Source organism: Dasypus novemcinctus, chromosome 19 (genome assembly GCF_030445035.2).
Source record: "Dasypus novemcinctus isolate mDasNov1 chromosome 19, mDasNov1.1.hap2, whole genome shotgun sequence".
Taxonomy (NCBI): domain Eukaryota; kingdom Metazoa; phylum Chordata; class Mammalia; order Cingulata; family Dasypodidae; genus Dasypus; species Dasypus novemcinctus.
Genome location: NC_080691.1, coordinates 34838010 through 34858219, shown reverse-complemented (window position 1 = coordinate 34858219; position 20210 = coordinate 34838010). Strand labels below are relative to the sequence as shown.

The 20210-nt window shown below is 44.4% G+C and overlaps 1 protein-coding gene across 4 annotated transcripts in view; it reads right to left on the bottom strand.

Annotated features, from left to right (window-relative positions):
• Window positions 1–20210, bottom strand: part of MYO18B (myosin XVIIIB) — a 263498-nt gene that overhangs the window by 163200 nt on the left and 80088 nt on the right. For all 4 annotated transcript variants that reach the window (XM_058281562.1, XM_058281564.1, XM_058281563.1 and 1 more), the window contains exons 18-21: window positions 16713–16872; window positions 13216–13399; window positions 12817–13039; window positions 9343–9452 (exon numbers count right to left, since the gene is read on the bottom strand). In XM_058281562.1, coding sequence (XP_058137545.1) covers window positions 9343–9452; window positions 12817–13039; window positions 13216–13399; window positions 16713–16872 — 677 coding nt within the window. The remainder of the gene's footprint in view (window positions 1–9342; window positions 9453–12816; window positions 13040–13215; window positions 13400–16712; window positions 16873–20210) is intronic.

Below are 20210 nucleotides of genomic sequence, written 5' to 3'. Positions count from 1 at the left end.
TTATAAAATTATGAGTTTATTTTGGATAACCTTTAATTAGCTGTGGTTTTTGTTGATTTCTGATGCTGTTTAGGTATTTCATGGCAATATTTTTATGAAATTGAAGCTGTGTATAGGTTTTTAAAACAAAGACATTTTAGAAAATCTTCCTTTAAAAGGTTGCGACATGTCCAGGGCTGCATGCATGCAGGAGAGAAACTGGAGAGAGACCCTAGTTATCTACATATCCCTACTTAAACATGAGGCCATGCATACAGGCAGAAAATATGTGAAAGGGCCAAAAGGAAAGACATACAAAGAAACTGGTAAGTACGATCTATTCTCAGGGGAAAAAAGCAATCACTTGAAACTGTCTCTGGGGGTCCAGAACTTAGCAGACAAAGACAGTTATTATAAACAGGTTCAAAGAACTAAAGGACTGCAAAATGACTCCTCAAATACCAAATATGATTAAAGAGAAAGAAATTACAACCAAAAAAAAAAGATCCAACTGGAAATTCTGCATTTTTAAAGTACACATTCACTACAGGGGCTAGATAACAGATCTGGGATGGCTAAAGAACAAATCAGTGAACTTGAAGATAGGTGAATTGCCCAATTTGAAGACAGAGAAATAAGAATAAAGAAAAATGAATAGAGCCTCAGAGAAGTATAAGGAAATAACAAGCACACCAACATATTTAAATTGGAGTTCTAGGAGAGGAGAAAGAGAAAAGGACAAAAAAATACGAGCAGGAATGGTGGCCAAAACTCCCCAAATTTGATGAAAAACATTGATCCACATACCCAAAAAGCTCCATGAACTGCAAATATGATAAACCCAAAGAAAGTCTCCTCAAATTGTTGAAAGACAGAAAATTTTAAAAGTAGCAAGAAAAAAATAACTCATCATATACAGGGAAACATCAAAACAATTAATAGCTGTTATCAAAACAATGAAGGCCAGAAGGCAGTGGATTACATATTAAAAGTTCTGGGAAAAGATGGCAACCAAGGATTTTATTTCCAGCAAAATTATCCTTCAAAGAAGAAGGTGAATTACTTTCCCAAACAAAGACTGAGAGAATGCACTCATATTAGACTTGCCTTAACGAGAAATATTAAAGGAATTCCTTCGGGTTAAAAAAAATAATAATACCAAAGGTAACACAAATCTTGAATAAAAAAAGAGCACCAGAAAAGATAACTATTTAGGTAAATATAAAAGTCTATTAACTGTATTTTTATCTTCTTTCCTCTCCCTTAGCTAATTTAAAAGTCATAGACTAAATAAAAATGTAAAAATATAAAATATAATGTATATATAATAAACTTATAATAAAAATTATAAAGCTGAATTGTTAGACTTAAAGCATTTATATATGTAATGTATATTAAAAAATAGCACTAAAAAGGGAGGAGGAAATGGGACTATATTGGAGCAAAGATTTACACACTTTATCAGAATTAGGTTAGTATTAATCTAAAGTAAATTGCTATGGATTAAGAAGTGTATTTTAACCTCTAGAACAACCACTAAGAGGGGAGAAAAGAGGAATTAAAATGGCACACTGGAAAATATATAGTTTACACAAAAGAATGAAGTGAGGGAAAGAGGGATACAAAAGACTTGAGACATACAGAAAACAAATAGCAAATGACAGGTGTAAACCATATTAAATGTGAATGTATTAAATACTAATAAAATGGCAGAGATTGTCAACCTGGGTTTAAAAAAAACCAAGGAAGATCTAACTAATTTCTGCAAGAGATACTTGGATTCAAAGATACCTTGAAAGTGAAAGAATACTTAAATGATTACACTAATAGACAAATTAGACTTTAAAACAAATATTATTACTAGTGACAAAGAGGAACACTTTGTAAGGATAAAAGGGTCACTCTATCAGGAATATGTGACAATTATAATCCTACACACACCTAACCACAGGACCCTAAAATACTTGAATCAAAAATTGACAGAATTGAAAGATGAACAGGCAATTCAACAATAACAGTTGGAGACTTCAATACTTCTCAAAAACTGATAGAACAATTAGAGAAATACCATCAACCAATACAATTCAACTAACATCTATGGAACACTCCACCAAACAGCAGGATATACATTATTTTCAAGCACACATTAAAACTCTGCAAGATATACCACATGCTGGGCCATGAAACAAGTCTTGATAAATTTAAAAGTACTGAATCATACAAAGTACATTCTCAAGCCATAATGGAGTTAAATTATTCACTAACAATAGAAAAAAGGGAAATCCCAAAATGTGAAAATTAAACAACCCATTTCTAAATAGTCCAAGAGTTAAAGAAGAAATCACATGGGAAATTAGAAAATATTCCGAATTAAATGAAAACTAAAATACATCATAACAAAATTTATAGAATACAGCTAACATAGTACTTTAAGGGACATAGATATCTTTAAATACATATATTAGAAAAGATGAATGGTCTCAAATCAATAATCTATGCTTCCACCTTAAGAAACTATCAAAAGTAAGTAAAACTAAACACAAAGCAAAGCAGAAGGAAGGGAATGATAAAGAGTGGAAATTAATGAGACAGAAACAGAAAAATATTAATGAGCAATCAATGAAACCAAAAGTTTATCCTTGAAAAGATCCACAAAAATGACAAAAGTTTAGCTACAATGACCATGAAAAGAAAAAGAGAAGACACAAATCATCACAATTAGATCAATAGAAAATAATTTAAATTTCAGAAATAAACCTTCATATTTGTGGTCAAATGATTGTTGAGAAAGATTCCAATGCAATTCAATGGGGAAAGAATAGTCTTTTCAAAAAATAATGCTGGGACACTTGATATCCATATGTAAAAAAGATCAGTTTAGGCATGTATGTTACACCATGCACAAAAACTAAGTCAAAATGGATCAAATACAAAAACTATAAACCTTCTAGAAGAAAATAAAAGAGAAATCTTTATGACTCTGGATTACACAGAGTTCTTAGACATGACACCAAAAACAGAATTTTAAAAAATTGATAAATTGAACTTCATGAAAATTAACATATTTGTGCTTCAAAGCTACCATTAAGAAAATGAAAATACATGCCACAGGCTGGGACAAAATATTTGCAAATCCAACATCTAATAAAGGAGCCATGCCTTGAATATTTAAAGTACTATTGTAGCTAATAATAAGAAAAACAACCTAATTAAAAAATCAACAAAAACATGAATAGCACACCAAAATGGCTAGAGTCAAAAAGATAAACAAGGGCAAGCGTAGGTCAGGATATAAAGAAAGTGGAACCCTCATACATTGCTAAAGAGAATGTAAAATGATACAACCACTTTGGGTTTTTTTTTAAGATTTATTTATTTATTGAATTCCCCCCCCCTCCCGCCCCCGGGTTGTCTGTTCTCTGTGTCTATTTGCTGCATCTTGTTTCTTTGTCCACTTCTGTTGTCGTCAGCGGCACGGGAAGTGTGGGCGGCGCCATTCCTGGGCAGGCTGCACTTTCTTTTGCACTGGGCGGCTCTCCTCACGGGGCACACTCCTTGCGCGTGGGGCTCCCCTATGCGGGGGCACCCCTGTGTGGCACGGCACTCCTTGCGCGCATCAGCACTGCGCATGGGCCAGCTCCACACGGGTCAAGGAGGCCCAGGGTTTGAACCACGGACCTCCCATGTGGTAGATGGACGCCCTAACCACTGGGCCAAGTCCGTTTTCCCGATACAGCCACTTTGGAAACAATTTGGCAGTTTCTTAAAAAGTTAAACATAAACATATCATGGGACCTAGCAATTCCCCCCTATATATCTATGCAAGAGAAATGATAACACATGTCTACACAAAGACTTGTAGGCAAATGTTCAGAACAGCTTTTTTCATAATGGCCAAAATCTGAAAACTATCCAAATGCAGTTCACAAGGATCATTTAAGTATCTGCTATTATTAATGAGAAATTATTTTATCTTTTAATAGTCATGAAAATTTCAAGACAAGGCTGAAAGTCTTCGTTTTATAGAAGGGGCACTCATATTCACAGAAGACAAATTTACTTTTTGATCACAAAATATAACACTTAACTGATCATTTATTATACATCATTGACTATGTTAAGGTCTTAAATTAACCAAATTACTTGATCCTTCTAGCCATGATACAGGTGCTACTGCTATCCCATTTTAAGATAAGGAAACTGAGTTAAAGAAAGATTAAATAACTCGTCAAAAGGTCATACAATGAGTGAGTGGATGAGGCATACTGTGTGGTCAAAAGATCTGAATCCATAGTCTACATCCTTAAACATTAAGCAAACCCATCTCTGTAACTCCAACTAGAGAGAGTCACCTGATGAAGCAGAACAGACACGGAGCATAGACAGGTCATTGTTCTCACCATAAGTCAACATCGCACCTTAGCAAACATGGCTCTCAACACACCCAAGGTCTCTCTGACCTAAGTATGAAAGAACTCCCTAAAGCTCAGACAGCTCACGTCAAATGGAGGCCAGACTTCGGAGTTAAACTGGGTGACCTCACCAAGTAGAGGGAGAATATAATGAGATAATGCACATAGGGCACTTAGTACATGCTTGGTACATGTTAATTTTCAATAAATACTAGTAACTGGTGGAAGTTCTGAGGTTTAAGCCTCTCTGTCATTGTTGGGTGATGAAGCATGCTTCATCCTCATCATGAGTCCTTGAAACTTCTTCAGAAAAACCCAACCCAAGCCACCACTCTCAGGGCCCCATTGTGTCCCAGAATTTGTCAAGAAGTTTTTTCTCTAATGCTCAACAAGGATGCACCCAAATAGCATATGGCTGACATCTCACATAGACTGAACATGCCGGGCAGGCAGTGGGAGACACCTAGAATGGCTAGGAAGTATTTCCCCAACCACCTCCATAAATGAGAGTGCATACTATGGAGAACCCATGTCTATGGAATAGGATGCCCACCCTGTGAACTTTTTGGCTGCTGTTAGCACAGCACCTCCTCCATAAACCCTACTCTGTAGCCTAATGGCTGCCATCTATTGAGAACCTACTATGTTCCAGATACTTTGCCATGTCCCATTACAGCCCCAGGCCATACAGCTATAAAGGGTCAAGGGGCATGGGTGAATGGAAAAAGAGATGGAAGAAGCCAGGATAGAAATTCAAGTCTCACTCTAAACCACTTGCTCTTTACCATTGCACCCCCTCACACATCCACCAAATCTTTCCATAAGAGTCGGGAATGTCTTTGCGCTTTACCTCTGCATGCTTAGGTCTGTAATTAGAGTGCCTGCTACAAGGCAAAAACCAAACCACCATCCAACCAACCAAATAAATACACGTTTAACAGGCTTGCTAATATGGAATGGAAAACATGTAAATGATTAAAATAAAGATGACACAATCTGGAGGGGGACAGTAAAGGGAGCAAGGCTGAACAGAAAGGCTAATAAATAAATTCCAGAGGGCTAAGGATCCTGGAGCTCCATAACATTCATTCAGAACTCTGATTGTGGACAGCTCCTGCCCAGTCATGGCTTCAGAAAGGTCAGGAGAGAGGGATCTGAGACGAATTCACAGGAAACTCGGAGTGCCTGCCAGGGTATGTGACAGAATAAGAGTAGCTGCTTTTGAGAGTATGGATTGACAGCCCTTAATTGTGCTCGTCGGATCAAGTCCCCAGAGACAGAGGTTTTGCTGGTTAAAATCAATCAACACTGTAGATACTCTGAGGGGAGGAGGTGGGCCCATGAGTTTCCTCACATTGATCAGTGAGAATTGGCAACTCCTACCCTCAGCAGCAGAGAAAGATGGAAAAGATCACAAGCTGGGATGTAGCCAAAGTGTGTGGACAGAGCTCCCTTGCTGACTGCCTGAGATTCCACCACTGTGGTCACTCCTATGGGCTTCAGGGTACATTACGGCATAAATTTACACAGGTAAGATAACCTGGGGGAGAGGGGAGGGTGAGCGGGAAAAAGTAGGGGACCCAAGATAACTTGAAGGGAAAGACAGGGTTTTTTTGGAGCCCTAAGTGTGTGCCTGGGTTTCTCTGGGCAACAGGTTAGAGCAGACAAGAGGGTCCCAAGCAGCTCGAGGTCAGCATAGGAAAGCCCTGAAATAGGCAGAGGGCACTTCGTTTTCTTAACAATTTTGCTTAAGCCTGACCCAGCACTAGAGATCAGGTCTTCCATGCCACATCCCTGCTGAAAACACTTCAGCAGGCTATCAGTGTCCACATGACTAAGCCCAGACTCCCGGGCCTGGCTAACAAGAACCCCATGGTCTGGCCACTGCCAAATTCCTCAGTCCCCTTTCTTGACACTTGGCATCCTTTATGCTATAGCTACACTATACTAGTCATGTATGCTTATGACTCTGCACCAGCTGCACCCAATGTAGGACTGTTCTTACCCCTTCTCTTAACCAGTTACTTCAAATTGTTCTTCCAGGCTCAACTTACTGTCACCTGCTCTGCTCTGAGGTGTCTGAGTGACCTGCCCTGATTCTCACTACAAACCTCAAAAATTTTAATGGCCTGTCCCAGGGCATCTGAAAGTCGTCACACCATATGGAAATTGCTTATTTTGGTGTCTTTCTCCTCCATGAGACTGTATTCTGTTCATCCGCACAACTCCAACATCTAGCACAGGACCTTGTGCAAAGCAGGCACTTGGTTAAAGTTGGATGAAATCAGTAAAAGTATTCTAGGTTCACATCCTTGGCAGACACGTTGTTCTGGACATAACTGTACTGAATACTGCCTGCCCAAGGGCTTCCATTCAAAAGCCCTGTGTGAGGAATCTGAGAGCCTGTGTTCAAATCCTGGCATTGCCACTTTCTGGCTTGGTGGCTGTGGTCTCACTTGCCTCCACCATGAAATGGGGATAACCCCCAGAATGGTAAGGCATTATCATTTGAGAGCTGTCTCAGGGTGAGGCTCTCTAACCTTTTCACGTTGTGAATATATTCTGATGAGTTTATGCATATGTGGTAAAGGGCATGTGTTATTTTTGTTTCAGGGATACAACGTATCCAGTAGGTAACCACTGAATGAGTACTTCATTGGAAAACAGTCTTGGCATGAAACACTTAAATTTGGATGCCACATATTAGGCACAGAGGGGGCTTCATCGAGGCCCATTTAGACTCTGACAATGAGTTCCCTCTGCTGCCGTCTAGTGTCTATTGACAATATTGACCTTTTTTAGCTGTCAAATTTGTCTTATTAAATCCTGAGGTCTTAACTGCTTTGCACACAGAGGCTGACAGTTTGCCCACCCGAGCACGTGTTCATGTATAATTCATGGAGCATCACGTTGCCTGGCAAATGAATATTTATCAGCTTTTTCATATGAGGAAGGATGGTGTTTCCTTTCATTGCTACCAAAATTCTGTGCTGCAGCAAATGAAATTTGTGAGCAAATAAAAGAAGAAGAAGCAAAATCTCCCAACCAAGTCCATTCCGCTTGTAATTTTCCATCTTAAGAGGCCACTAGAGTGTATGAAGGTGGTTTCAAAATGGCTACATCAGAGAACTGCTGAGTTATCCAGAATAGAAATGCTTCTATATGCTACACCCATTCCCCTGCAGAAAGCTTCCCCACATCCCACCCCTATGCTGTTTTCAGACCTAGGGAGCCCAAGACCCTTCCAATGTCTCCATCCCAGACCCTCTGAACAGAGTTAAAGTTCTGATGGGCCAAGGATAAGGAAACCCAAAAGAAAACAGACACAGAGAGTGGCTGGTGGCACAAAGCCTGGCATAGTTCATGGCTTCCAATATGGGCTGCCAGCCAGAGAGAGGACTACCCTGTGCCACCCCAGCTGGGTCTGATGCCCTCTCCCCATAATGAGTTTGGAAGCTCATACTGCTTTGTCTGCCAAGGCGTGGCCTGTGTCCTGATTACCTTGCAGAGAAAAGCCAAGAGGGGACCTAAGAATTGTGTTTCTATTGACCCTTCTCACTTTGTGACTTATTGATTGAAGATTATAATGCTGAAAATCTTAGGCACACAGAGGCACACTCACTTAGATGTGAAGTTTCAACATGATTGTGAATATACATTGTGTGGCTCAGCTGCCATCACCCTGGCCTTGAAGGATGATGCTGATGATTTTGATAGTAGGTAATATACATTGAGTCCTTACTCTGTGCTGGCTTTGGGTCAAGCACATCAGCTGTATTAATACATGTGATCCTCAAAACACCCCCCATTGACATAGGTATTATTTTCCCCCCTTAACAGATGACGAAACTGAGGCAGGATGTGGAACTAACTTGCATTTACACAGTCCCAAATGGAAATCAAGTTCAGATCTTCTGACCCTGAGGTCCATGCTCTTTCAACTTCCCTCCCCTGGAATCAAGAAATTTAGGTTCAAGGATCAGCAATGTAACTTCCTGACTGTGTGTCCTCAAAGGAGTTGCTTCATGTCTATGAGCCTCAGATTTCTCATTTGTATAAGAGGCATAATAGAACTTGCTTTGCAGGGCTGTTGTGAGGAGGCAGTAGGGCTCTGCGATCTCTAACAGGCTCTACGATCATTGATAAGCCCATGGCCATTCTCAGTAGAAACATTTATTGAGGGTTTGGAACGAGGACTATAGAGGAGGTTCCAGCCTTCTAAGAGGTTTCAGTAGAGCTGGAGAAAGGAGACACACAGGAAAATATACAAGGCTAGGAATGAATATTCATTCATTCACTGAGCACTTATTATGGGCAAGGAAATACAGAGGATCTAAATAATTTCAGAAAGGGATAAGCAATTGATGAACCTTAATGCAAGGTGATGTGGTGAAGAATAACATGTGAGCTGGGATCTAAATAGGAAGATGACACCAGCCATGCAACCACTGCGGGAATGAGCACTCCAGGCAGAGGGAACAGCAAGTGCAAAGGTCCTGAGGGGGTGTTCACTGTAATTCGTGAAGGTGGGGCCCAGTGTGAAATACTTCCAAAACTTTCTGGACCATGAATTCCTCTTTTCACAAACCACCTCTGGATGCTGGTGATGAATGGAATACACTCTTTTGGAATCTTTTTGGAATCTTTTGTAATCTCTCCAGAGGTCCCTCCAGCTAGGACTGTTCTCTCTCGTCACTACTCCTGCTCTTTTCCTGACCTTCTACATGCAGGGTTTCATAAGGGACTTTCTGGGATTAGCAATGTCCTAAGTGACACTGTGAGGGATTCCAGTTTGGAGGTGGCATCTAGGCTAATGTCTTTCCTCAGCACTGGCCCCAAGGCCTGGCTCTCAGATCCCAGCTATTCCAGATGCCCCCCCTGGGGTAAACTCTGTCTGGCATGCAGTCTCGCCAGGCTTTGAGCACCCCCTCTTGCACCCAGTTTCACATACCTTCCTCTCATCTATTCTGTCCGAGACCAACATGAGCTTCTTCATGAGGGGAGGGTCCAGCACCTGGAACCGCCGGCGGAACTGAGAGAGCCCCATATGGTCAGCATAGCCTGGGGAGGTGGGAGCAGACAGGAGAAGAAGAGGGAGCCAAGTGAGAAGACCCAGTCAGGGCCTCTGCTAACAACTTGCTGTGGGGACTTGCTTCTCAGGGCCTCCATTTCCCCATTTGCTAATTTAAGAGATTGGATTTGACCAGCATTTCCCAAATATGTTCCCCAGAACACAAGCCCAATAAAATGCACCACTGGAGATTTGAAAAAGCTTCACACTCATCTGTCTCTCGGAAGGTCACAATGTATGTTCAGTATCAGGATCAAAGGCTCAGGGAAGACCAGATTAGCCTTGCTTAACCCAGAGTTTTCCACACCTGTTTGACCATCAAAATGTTTTATTTTTTATCTAATACTCATTACCACCCCCACAGGCTGCACCTGGGCAATGCTGCATTGGATTGTCTTGAAAGACTCCTTTAAGTTTAATGGGTAAAATGGGCACAGCTGCATCCTTCTGTATAGAACACTGGGAAGAAAAAGGCATCTGGAAAGCTAAAGAGAGGGTATCACTAGAGTCAACCTTTGAAGGAACCATATGAGTTTTCCAGAAGGGCATGTTATGGAAGAGAAGTGAAGGAAAAGGGAATTTCACAGGCAAAACCTAGAGTAGGGAAGGATACAGTTTGTACACAGTCATAGCAACATCCAGCATTTACTAAGTGCTTACTAGTATAACAACTTCCTTGTGTTACAGACACTCAGGAGCCTATACTATTATGCCCAATTTAAGGATGTGAAAATCAAGGCCCAGAAGGATAAAGTCCCTAAGCTTAAAGTCGCGCAGATAGTAACTTTCCCAGCTGCGATTCAAACCCAGACAGTGACAATAAATAATCCAGTGAAGACTCACCAATGATCTCAGGGTTTGGACTTCATTCTAGATGCAGAGAGGATGGCAGATAATCAGTTGTCTCAAAAAGACCTCACAAGTGGACAGATGGGAGAAGGGTCTGGTGAAATCTCTTTTGAGACTTTGCTTCACAGTGAGCCAAACACATAAACCATGAGAAAGAAGGATCATGGGTGTACATAGCTAATCCAGGAAGTCTTCCTGGGAGAAGAGGAGGGTCTCAAACCAGATCTGAAGAATGCTGACAGCACAGACAGGAGCTGGGAGGTGGCAAGCCTGAGCTTTTGGGCCAGGCATATCTGGGTTCATGTCTCATTTCTGCCATTGTTTAACCCCATGACCATGGACAAAAATACAACCACTTTTTTTGAGATTCAATTCCTTCACATGACAAATGAGAATAATAGCATAGATCCTCACACCTCACTATGAGGAGTGAATGTGAATACGGTAGTAGTAAAAGTAGTGGCTGTGTACTGAGTGTTTTCCCATGTCCAGGCATTCTTCCAGGTATTATTCCTTTATTAACTCATCCAACCCTTCCAAATTCTCTGAGATCTGAGCTGCTTTAGGAGAGGAAAGGGGCCACAATCTAGGGACGTGCCTGGGTCCCACAGCTGGAGAGAGGTGGAAGCCTTCTCGTGCCAGAGCCTGGTAATGTGTATTGGAAAAAAAATAAAAAGTTTCCATGGTCAAACAGATGCGGTAATTTCTGGGTTAAGCAAGACCAATCAGATGCCTTCCCTGAGTGTACAACAGATAATGTTTAATGAGCACTTACTATTTGCTGGGCACTAGGCTAAGGCCTTTGTGAGAATGACCTAAAGTAATTAATATAACTACACAGTGCCTAGCACATAGTTGGTGCTTGATAATTGATATATGTGTATATGTATGCACTTTAAATGAATATGGATATACATTCTACTAATATATGAATATATTCAAAATCATAAACATTTGATATATACGTATGCATCTCTTTGTGCAAATCAACATATTTATCTGAGCGTGACAGAGACAGAAGAGCAGGAAAAAATTCCGGAAATGGGGAAGTTCTACCCCGGAGAACTCAACCCTTTGCTTGGCTGGAAGGCCTGTCCTGGCCAAGTCGGCCCTGTTGATGAAGAAGGTGGCAGGCACCACAGTGAGGACATGAGGCTCTAGGAAGGAGCCACCCTGACCGGAGCATGCACACGGTGACTCTAACAGTCTGACAGCAATCCTGGACACCTGCAAAGGCCTGGTGCTTCCCGCCAGCCAGGCAGAATAGATTGGCTAAGGGACCGAGCTGCTGACTGTGGCCACCTCCCTCATCCTCTGTGACATTATTTGTCCCCCTCTGCCTGTGGCTATGCTGGGGGAGGGAGGGTCTCGTCTTTGCTCGCAGTCACTCAGCATCTGTCCAATACCTCATGCCCAGGGTTCCAGTGTTCACATGGTGAGAGGAGATGGGGACAGGAACCACTGGCCGGGGCATTAGTCACTGCAGGGGCATTAAATAAACGGGTGCCCTGAGAAACCCCGCCAGCCTCAGTCAGCCCAACCTCTGCAGAGGGAGGGGCTGCACCTGAAGTCGTTTCTAACTGTCACAGAGGGGATCAATACAGCAGCCTCCAGGGGCTGAGGGATAGGCAGGAAAGAATGGGAAGGATTAAGATCAAATGCGACTCAAAGATGAGCTAATGGTGGAGACCTCAGAGCATACTTGCTTTCTAAAACACAGGCCTTATTCCTCTGGCTAAAATCCCTTCATTCTGCTGCCACCCTATCATCTCCCCATCTGGACAAGGTGAAAGCTACACCTCTGAAGAAGGTACTCACAGCCCTCCTGGATGGATTCTCCAGCCTGGTCTCCCGCAATCCTCCCCTCATTGTGAACCGCATTCCCTGAATACATCTGGCTCTTATGCCTCCTGTATTTGCACATGCTGATCCCCTCCCCCCACCTCTGAGACACAAACCTCTTCATATGTTTCAAGACCCAATTAAGATGTTTCCTCCTCTAAGGGTTTCCACTTTCCCTAAAGAGAGTATGAGCCAGTACCTCCTGCATCCCTGGGTGATGCATGTCCTCATCACATCTTATTATTATCATCTGCTTCCACACTGATTTCTCAAACCAGACTATGAGCATCATGAAGACCCAAATGTTACAATTTTGGAAATCCCACTTCCTATCCCAAAATAGATGGTCCTCAGATATTTCTTGCTGAAAGGAAGATGAATAAGACCCAGCCCTCGCCTTCCAGGAGCTTACAACTAATTCAGGAAATAATATGGGCCCTGGACTCAAAGACTTCGGGGTCCAAACCTAGGCTCTGCCACAGCTCAGGTGTGCATCCTTTGGCAAGTCCTTTCACCTCTGAGTTCGGCTCCTAATCTGTAAATGGGGTAATCAGAGGCTCTCCCTTGCAGGGCTGCATGGAACGCTCATGGCATTCAGTAGGTGCTCCTGTTCCAGGACCCAGGAGTCACAGACAAGGTGCCCAATGCCCAGCTGTCTCTTACCTGCCCGGTGCAGACGCAGTGCCTCTAGGATGAGGGACCCCGCGAGCTGGACCCTCAGTGCTGGGATGTGCAGGTGCAGGGGCTCGGCTGTTCCAAGCTTGTCTCCACCAGGCTGGGATGGAGTTGGAGACTCCCGCTCACCCCTGCTCTCTACTACTGGGTTTGGCACCAGGCAGTGGATGAAGTATAACTTGGACCGCCTGATCATACCAGTCAGTGCATCCTAGGACAGAGAGGAGACGGTCTCAGGGCCAGCTACCTCAGGGGGAGACAGACAGATCTGGCCTCTAGGTTGCTGGAAAGGTTAAAGATTACTCAGGGAGATGACCCATCCCAGAGGAGGTGGGGACCATGTAGCAGGAAAGTCTGCAATTCGATGGGGAAGGGGCACCCACTCACCATCTGCAGCTTGATCTGGGTGCACACAGCTTTCCTCTTGACCGCGGCTAAGCTGCTAGCAAATGTCCTCCTCACAGCACAAATCCTCTGCAAAGCCTGCTGGGAGGTGCCCTCCAAGCCTGCCACAGCCCGGCAGACTGGGGACAGGTTGGCCCGGGGTTGGAACAGGCTCCGCAGCTCCTCCCTGGCAGGAGGGGAGAGGGTGGCTTTAGGGGGCTCGCAGGGTGACCCTGCTGGGATGGGGGTCAAGGGAATGGGCACACTTGCTTCCCACTAATCTGCTTCCTGCACTGCCCTCAAGTCACGTTCCCCTGCCCCTACCTCTCTAGTCACGGATCCCTCTGCCAGGTATGCCTCTGCTCCATGAGAATGCCAGCCCCTTCCTCCAACGCCTCTTTCCCACCTGCAAATGCTCTCTTCCTCCGCTGATCTGAAAACTCTCTCCTTCTACTAGGTATCTGTATTAGTGAGCCAAAGGGGTGCTGATGCAAAATACCAGAAATTGGTTGGTTTTTATAAAGGGTATTTATTTGGGGTAGGAGCTTACAGATACCAGGCCATAAAGCATAAGTTATTTCCCTCACCAAAGTCTATTTTCACATGTTGGAGCAAGGTGGCTGCTGACTTCTGCGAGGGTTCAGGCTTCCTGGGGCTGGCTTCTCTTTCCTCTGTGAGCTTACTTCCCCAGGCTCCAGCTTAAGACTTCAGCATCAGACTCCAACACTAAAACTCCAACATCGAAAACCCCTAACTCTGTCCTTTGACATGCCTTTTATCTGTGAGTCCCCACCCACCAAAGGGTGGGGACTCAATACCCTACCGGTAACCCAAGAGGTTTACATAATTACTTAATCAAGTAAACCTATGAATCTAATATAATCTAATATGCCCCAAGGAAAAGATTGGTTTACAAACATAATCCAATATTTATTTTTGGAATTCATCAATATCAAGCTGCTACAATATCCTTGTCATCTATATACCTGCAGCAATTCCACTAAGAGTGTACTTTCTTAGCTGGCAAAACCCTCTTAGCTACCCCAGAACTGGTCTAGTACCTAGTAAGTGGCAAACATATGCTTCATGCAAGAATGAATGACTCAGTGGCAGGAGCTGAAAGATTATGTCAGTCAAATGTCCAGTCTAATGCCTGAGAAGGGGACAGTGTCTCCTCTTAGTAGCCCTGTAAGGTAGCAGTTCTTAGAAGTGGGGATAGGCTGGCTGGCTCCTGTGTCTGCTTTAATTAACCTGAGCTGGCCTGCCCTGTCTGAGTAAAAGAGGACTAACAAGGCTGGGCAGATTCTGCTGTGTGCTAGGATGGGGGTGCCTTCCAGGCCTCACCTGCTCCATCCCTTCCAACAGAAACATCCAGGCATCTTCCACCCCTTCCTCCAAGTCCAGACCCCACCACTGGCCTCAGCACTGAAGGCACATTTTCCCTCCTTCTCCTGCCCAATCAAGCTCTTAAGAAAATGAGTCTTTCTCAAATCAGCCAAAGACCTGTTAAGTGGGCTAAATACACAGCAGAGGTACAAAGATTAACAGTGGCTTGATTACACTCATGTTGAAATGGAAACCTGGATAGGGTATGGGGGAGTACCCCAGAAGCAGGGGCCCCAAGAGGAGAGGGGGCTGTGGGTACCACCACCTGATTTTAGGGAGAGAAGGGCTATGCTCTATCTACGGGACAGGGAGAACTGAGCTCCAGTCTTTGATTTGTCCCAGATTCACAGCATATCCTTAGGTAAGTCCCATGACCTCTCCAGGCTTCAGTTAACCTCAAGTGTCTAACAAAGGAGATGGACCAAAACAATGTTTCTGAAACCTAAGTGTACCTAAGGACTTCCTGGAAAGCTGGTCACCAATGCAGATTCCTGGGCCCTTCCCCCAAAGACAGTAGATGGGGCCCAGGAATCTGGATGCTAAACAAGCAACCCAATGAAACTAGCGCTTTGGGCTGCAGAACCACACTCTAAGAATAGTGCTGCTTGCTCTAAAAAGTCATCGATGAGTGGCTCTTGAGGGGTGGATGGATTGTTGCAAGGTGCACAAGGCACCCTAGTGGGATTTACTCCCAAATGTGCCACACTCATTCACCCCTGGGGGGCCAGGACTTTGCACATGCTGCCCTCTTCCCAAATGCCCTTCATTCACTAGGCCACCTGTTCCGCTGAAGTTCACCTCACGCTTCCCTAACTCTATACCCCTCACTCTCCTCAAGCAACAGGATTTTAGAGCAGGCCACAGACATGGGTGAAGGATCAACTATGAACCAGGCTCCTTAATGTACTGTCCATAATGTACTGACAGTACATTATGTTATGTTATGTCACCAAACATGTGAGGTTGACGTCACCACTCTCACTTCTCAGTTTATGAAACTGAGACACCACGGGTCATGCTGCTTGAAAGAGGCCAGGGCAGCATTTCAATATTTGCATGACTACAAAGCTGTGTGCTAGAGCCACTGGATTTTACAGCCTAGTTTAACTACCTCTTATTTTATTGTGGAGGAAGCAGTACCCAGAGGAGGGAAAATGACTGTCCATGGTTACCCAGGTGACAGGGTCCCCTGACTTCCCATGTAGTGCTTTGTGTATTCATTAACCTTTCTTTCACCCTCTCCCCTGCCTTGACTTCATTTCAGGAGCTGGATGCCTGTGAATCACTGGGATACAGTTTCCCATCAACCCTGCCCACAATGACTGAGCACTTCCCCAGGATCTCTCAAATCCCAATTGTCACTTTCTTGCTGTGTAACCAGGGGCAAGCTACTGCACCTCTCAGGGACTCAGTTTTCTCACCTGTTGAATGGGGCTGATGACACCTACAGTGTTGAGAGGATTAATATGATAATACTTACAGAGCGCTTATCCACATGGTCAGTAATGCTGCCTTCTCCATCCTCATCCTACCTCCCCCCTTGCCCCCAGCACCTACTAGTGGTCTTGGCTTCTCTCCTTGCCCTCAAGCTCTTCCAGCCTTGGACCCAGGAGGGCCACATGCACGCATGGGCTCACACACACACCCAAGATGAGCATTTTTCAATAATTCCCTGAACTAGTACCCGCCGCGAGACTTCTGCCAAAACTGCTGGGATGAGCAGCCAGGGAATGGGGTGAGTCTTTTTTTTATGCTACAAAACGCATCATTTTGGTTTTATGATCCCTTGGTTCTAGGATGTCCATAAAAGCTGTTCAAGTCACATCATCTCTCAGACTTAATGAAAGGCAAAAAGCTAAAATAAGAAGCTGCAGCCTTTCAGCTTTTGTTCTCCCTCCCTAGAAGGCCATCCTCTCTCCTCGGCTGGATTCACTCTGGCCCGGGGGAGACATTTTATCGGTGCAATTCAGGTTACACTCCTTTGTTTCATTACGGAGGGATGGTATTTCCAGCCCAGCCTTCACTCACTGGGCAGCTGTGACCACACTGCCCCGTGTCCCCTGTGCGGTCCCACGTGTACCCCCTGCCCCCACCCCTGCCCCAGCCCAGCCCACCTTTTCGACTGCTGCAGGAGCTGGGGGGCATCCAGGGCCGCAAGGTTGGGCTTGGCTCCACGGAGCCAGCCGGTGAGGTCATAGCGCACGGGGTCCCGTCCCAGTTGGTGGGAAACCTCACACTGGAGGGGTTGCTCACACATCCGTAGTGGGGAGGTTTCTGGAAACAGACATGGACTGTTGGGACTTAGCAGTGGACACTCAGCAAGTGGATGGCATTTCCAAGAACATGCTTTTTCCCAGAATTAAATGGGTTTCCATGAACAGTCCAGGGTACCCTAACTTCTCCTGTTTTAGTGAAATTGTGCATATTTTTACAAAATGTATTATATTCCTTCTTTCTTTCTTTAATCTAGGATACCTATCTTTTCCAAACATCATCTTGCACACAATCTTTGTAACTTTTGCCAGATCCACATATCAGCTGGGCTGCTATTTACTATTTAGTACTGATTGTAAATTGACTCACATTTCCCTAAGGAAATTCATTTTAAAAGAAACATTAGATATGCAATCCATATTTCTTTTCTAACATACATGGAAATAAATACATAACTATTAAATATTTTAACATATTTGGGTGGCACCTGAAGTCATCTTGAATATCAAAGGCACAGCATTCTCTTGGGAGATGCTGGTGCACACTCAGCTGAAGGAGACAAGGTGGGAAAGAGAAATGGACACAGTCTTAGAATCACAGGAGACAGGTTCAAATCCTAACTCAACCATTCATCATTGTGATAGAGGCCAAGCCACTAAGATCTCTGAGTCTTGGTTTCTTCCTCTGTAAAATGTGACTTAACTAATACATATCTCCTCTAAAGCCTAAGGTGTAAAGGAGATAAGCAAGTGTAAAAGATTTTCCTCTAGTGCCAGCACCTAGTTACCTCTCAATAAGCAGCAGTGCTGCTCATTATCATGGACTAGCTTAAACCCTTTGCTGATGCGCCAGACTCACAGTGTTGAGCTCCCTATCCCCAGCGTTCAGCACCACGCCTGGCACAAGAATGGAGTCCAGAAGCACTTGTGGAATGAATGAATGAATGAATGAATGAATTGCTGGTCATTTACTATATTGTGCTAATTACAGAGATGCTCTCAGACTGAGCTGACATGTATGGGATAATTGTTCCTGCAGCAGCAGCTTCAGATGAATCGTTATTAGGGGCAGTAGTATTTGCTTTGCTTCTCATACCTACTATTCTTAGTAACTTCTGCTTCCCCATCCTGTTGTTGTAAATGTACCTGCATGTGTCAGGGTTTTAAGTCCTTTCCCCTTATCCTAATGTGTTACTTCTAAACTGAAATGAGTTAGAAATAGACCTGCATTTCTTAAAACTCTGTGCAAAATAAGTATAATTAGAGAGTCTGCTAGCTTTCCAAAGAGTAAAGTGCATGGATTCTGTCATTTGTTTGCTCTGTGTTCTGGATATCTGAAGTTGCCAGCATGGAACTCTTCCAGTTAAGTGAAGTCTTGCTACATCAAGAACCTCCTTTGAGCCCTTCAGAGCTGTAGAGTCGCAAGGGAGTTACATTTTAATAGGAAACAAGCTGACAAAAGTGCACTCCAGTTCTGATACATATGTTCACAGTTGCCTCTGTAATGCTGACAGCATCTGTTTACATGTCTATCTCCATTTAACAGACTGGAAGCAACTCAAGGGCAGGAACTGTGTTTGTTCTTCTTTATGCCCAGCACCTAACTCAGAGCTGGGCTCTGAATAAGGGCTCCAGCAGAGCTTGGGGAGAGGGAAGGTACCAAGGCAAGACAGAAGAAAGGCCATTAGTACCAATGGCCTGGTACTCCCTGCTGGGCACACAAACACACGATGTCATTCAATCCTCGCTCTGCCCTCTGCTGTGAGTATCAATCATGGAGGCTGGTTTCTAGATGATGAGACTGAGGTTCAGAGAGGTGAGGCATACTGGGACAGACCCAAGATGAGGTCCCATGTCTATAGGCTCTAAAGCCTGGCTCTGTGCAGGGTGGTAGCCCAGCAATGGAGGTGTCTCATTCCCCAGGAAATGGTTACAAAACAGCTCCCAGGTTACCAGTCTGCTTGATTCCCACATTCACCCGTTTCTCCCAGAGGTTTCCACATCACAGTTTCCTTCACTGAAGCATTTCACTTTCACATCCTCCATGGCAACTTCTGTAACAGGCAGTCTTATCCCGCACCGCTTTTTCATGGCTTCCACCTTTGCCACCTCCCCCGGGAGACTGACCCCTCAGACTGTGCTGGAGACTTCTGGGGGCCCCTTCAGGCCCAGTTTTCACCCCATGTGGTTGTGACTACCTACTACCTGGCTGTCCACCATGTAATGTAATTGTCCCCATCAGTCCACAACAAAGGATGCAACAGTCTCTCCCCTGGGTACATGAAGGCCTTATAGCATCCCACCCAGAGTGGGTGGCATTGGCCCCATCAGGCCCCATCAGGTAAAGGAGAAGGGACCTCAAATGCAGCCACATGTCCTTCTATTCCAGCCACTCCCTACAAGACACCATCTGTTTCTGACCCTGGCTCTGTCTCTTTTGACTAAATGTTGGGACCCAGAAAACATTGCATTTGAGAGTTCCACTTCATTTGATTCTAAAATAATCAAGACTTTCACATATTCACCTATCCTCTAACAAGTATTCATTGTGTACCTCATCATGCCAGGGCCCTTCTAAATACTGGGCAGGCAGAGTGAAAAGGCCAGCCCCTGTCTTCGTGGAGCTGCCATTCCAGGGAGGGGAGGTGGATGGTGAGCAGACGTCAGACATCTGAAGACAATACTGCAATGGCGCAAAGGAAGGCAGGGGAAGGGGAGGTGGGAGTATGAGCCGGCAGGGGTCAGGGAATGCCCTCCAGACCTGAAGGAGGTGAGGAAGCAAATCATGCTGAAATGTTAAGGAAGAATATTTCGGGCAGAAGGAGCTGCTAGTGCAAAGGCCCTGAGATAGGAATGTGCTTGGCGTATTTGAAGCAGCAAAGGGAGTGGTGTGATTAGAATGAAGTAAGTGAGGAGAGGGAAAGACAAAATGGTAGCTATCCACTGAGGGCTTGCCTGTTCTGGAGAGGCAGAAATGAATAAACAGGTGTGCACGCTACCCTCAAAGAGCTTGCAGGGCAGCCGGGGAGACAGAAGGCCAGCAAGGAAAGCAAATAAATAACCAAAAATTTTCAGAATATGGAAAAAGCCCAGAAGGAAATAAAAAGGCACTACTGAGGGACAACATGGCTGCAGAGGGGACAGCTTCAGCAGGTGTCAGGGAAAGTCTCTGAGGAGGTGACCACTGAGTGGAAGATGTAGAAATGCTTTTGCATACCTTAGCTCCTTACTTCAGCCCTCTGAGGTAGGTGTCACCATTAGTGCCATTTTACAGAGAAGGGAGGTGACTCCCCAGAAGTCACACACACTGCAATTAGGTAAGGGAGCAGGAAGCCAACCCAGGTCTCTGTGGCCTGGAGCCTGGGCTTTTCACAGCTCTACCTCCTGGCTTCCTCTAAA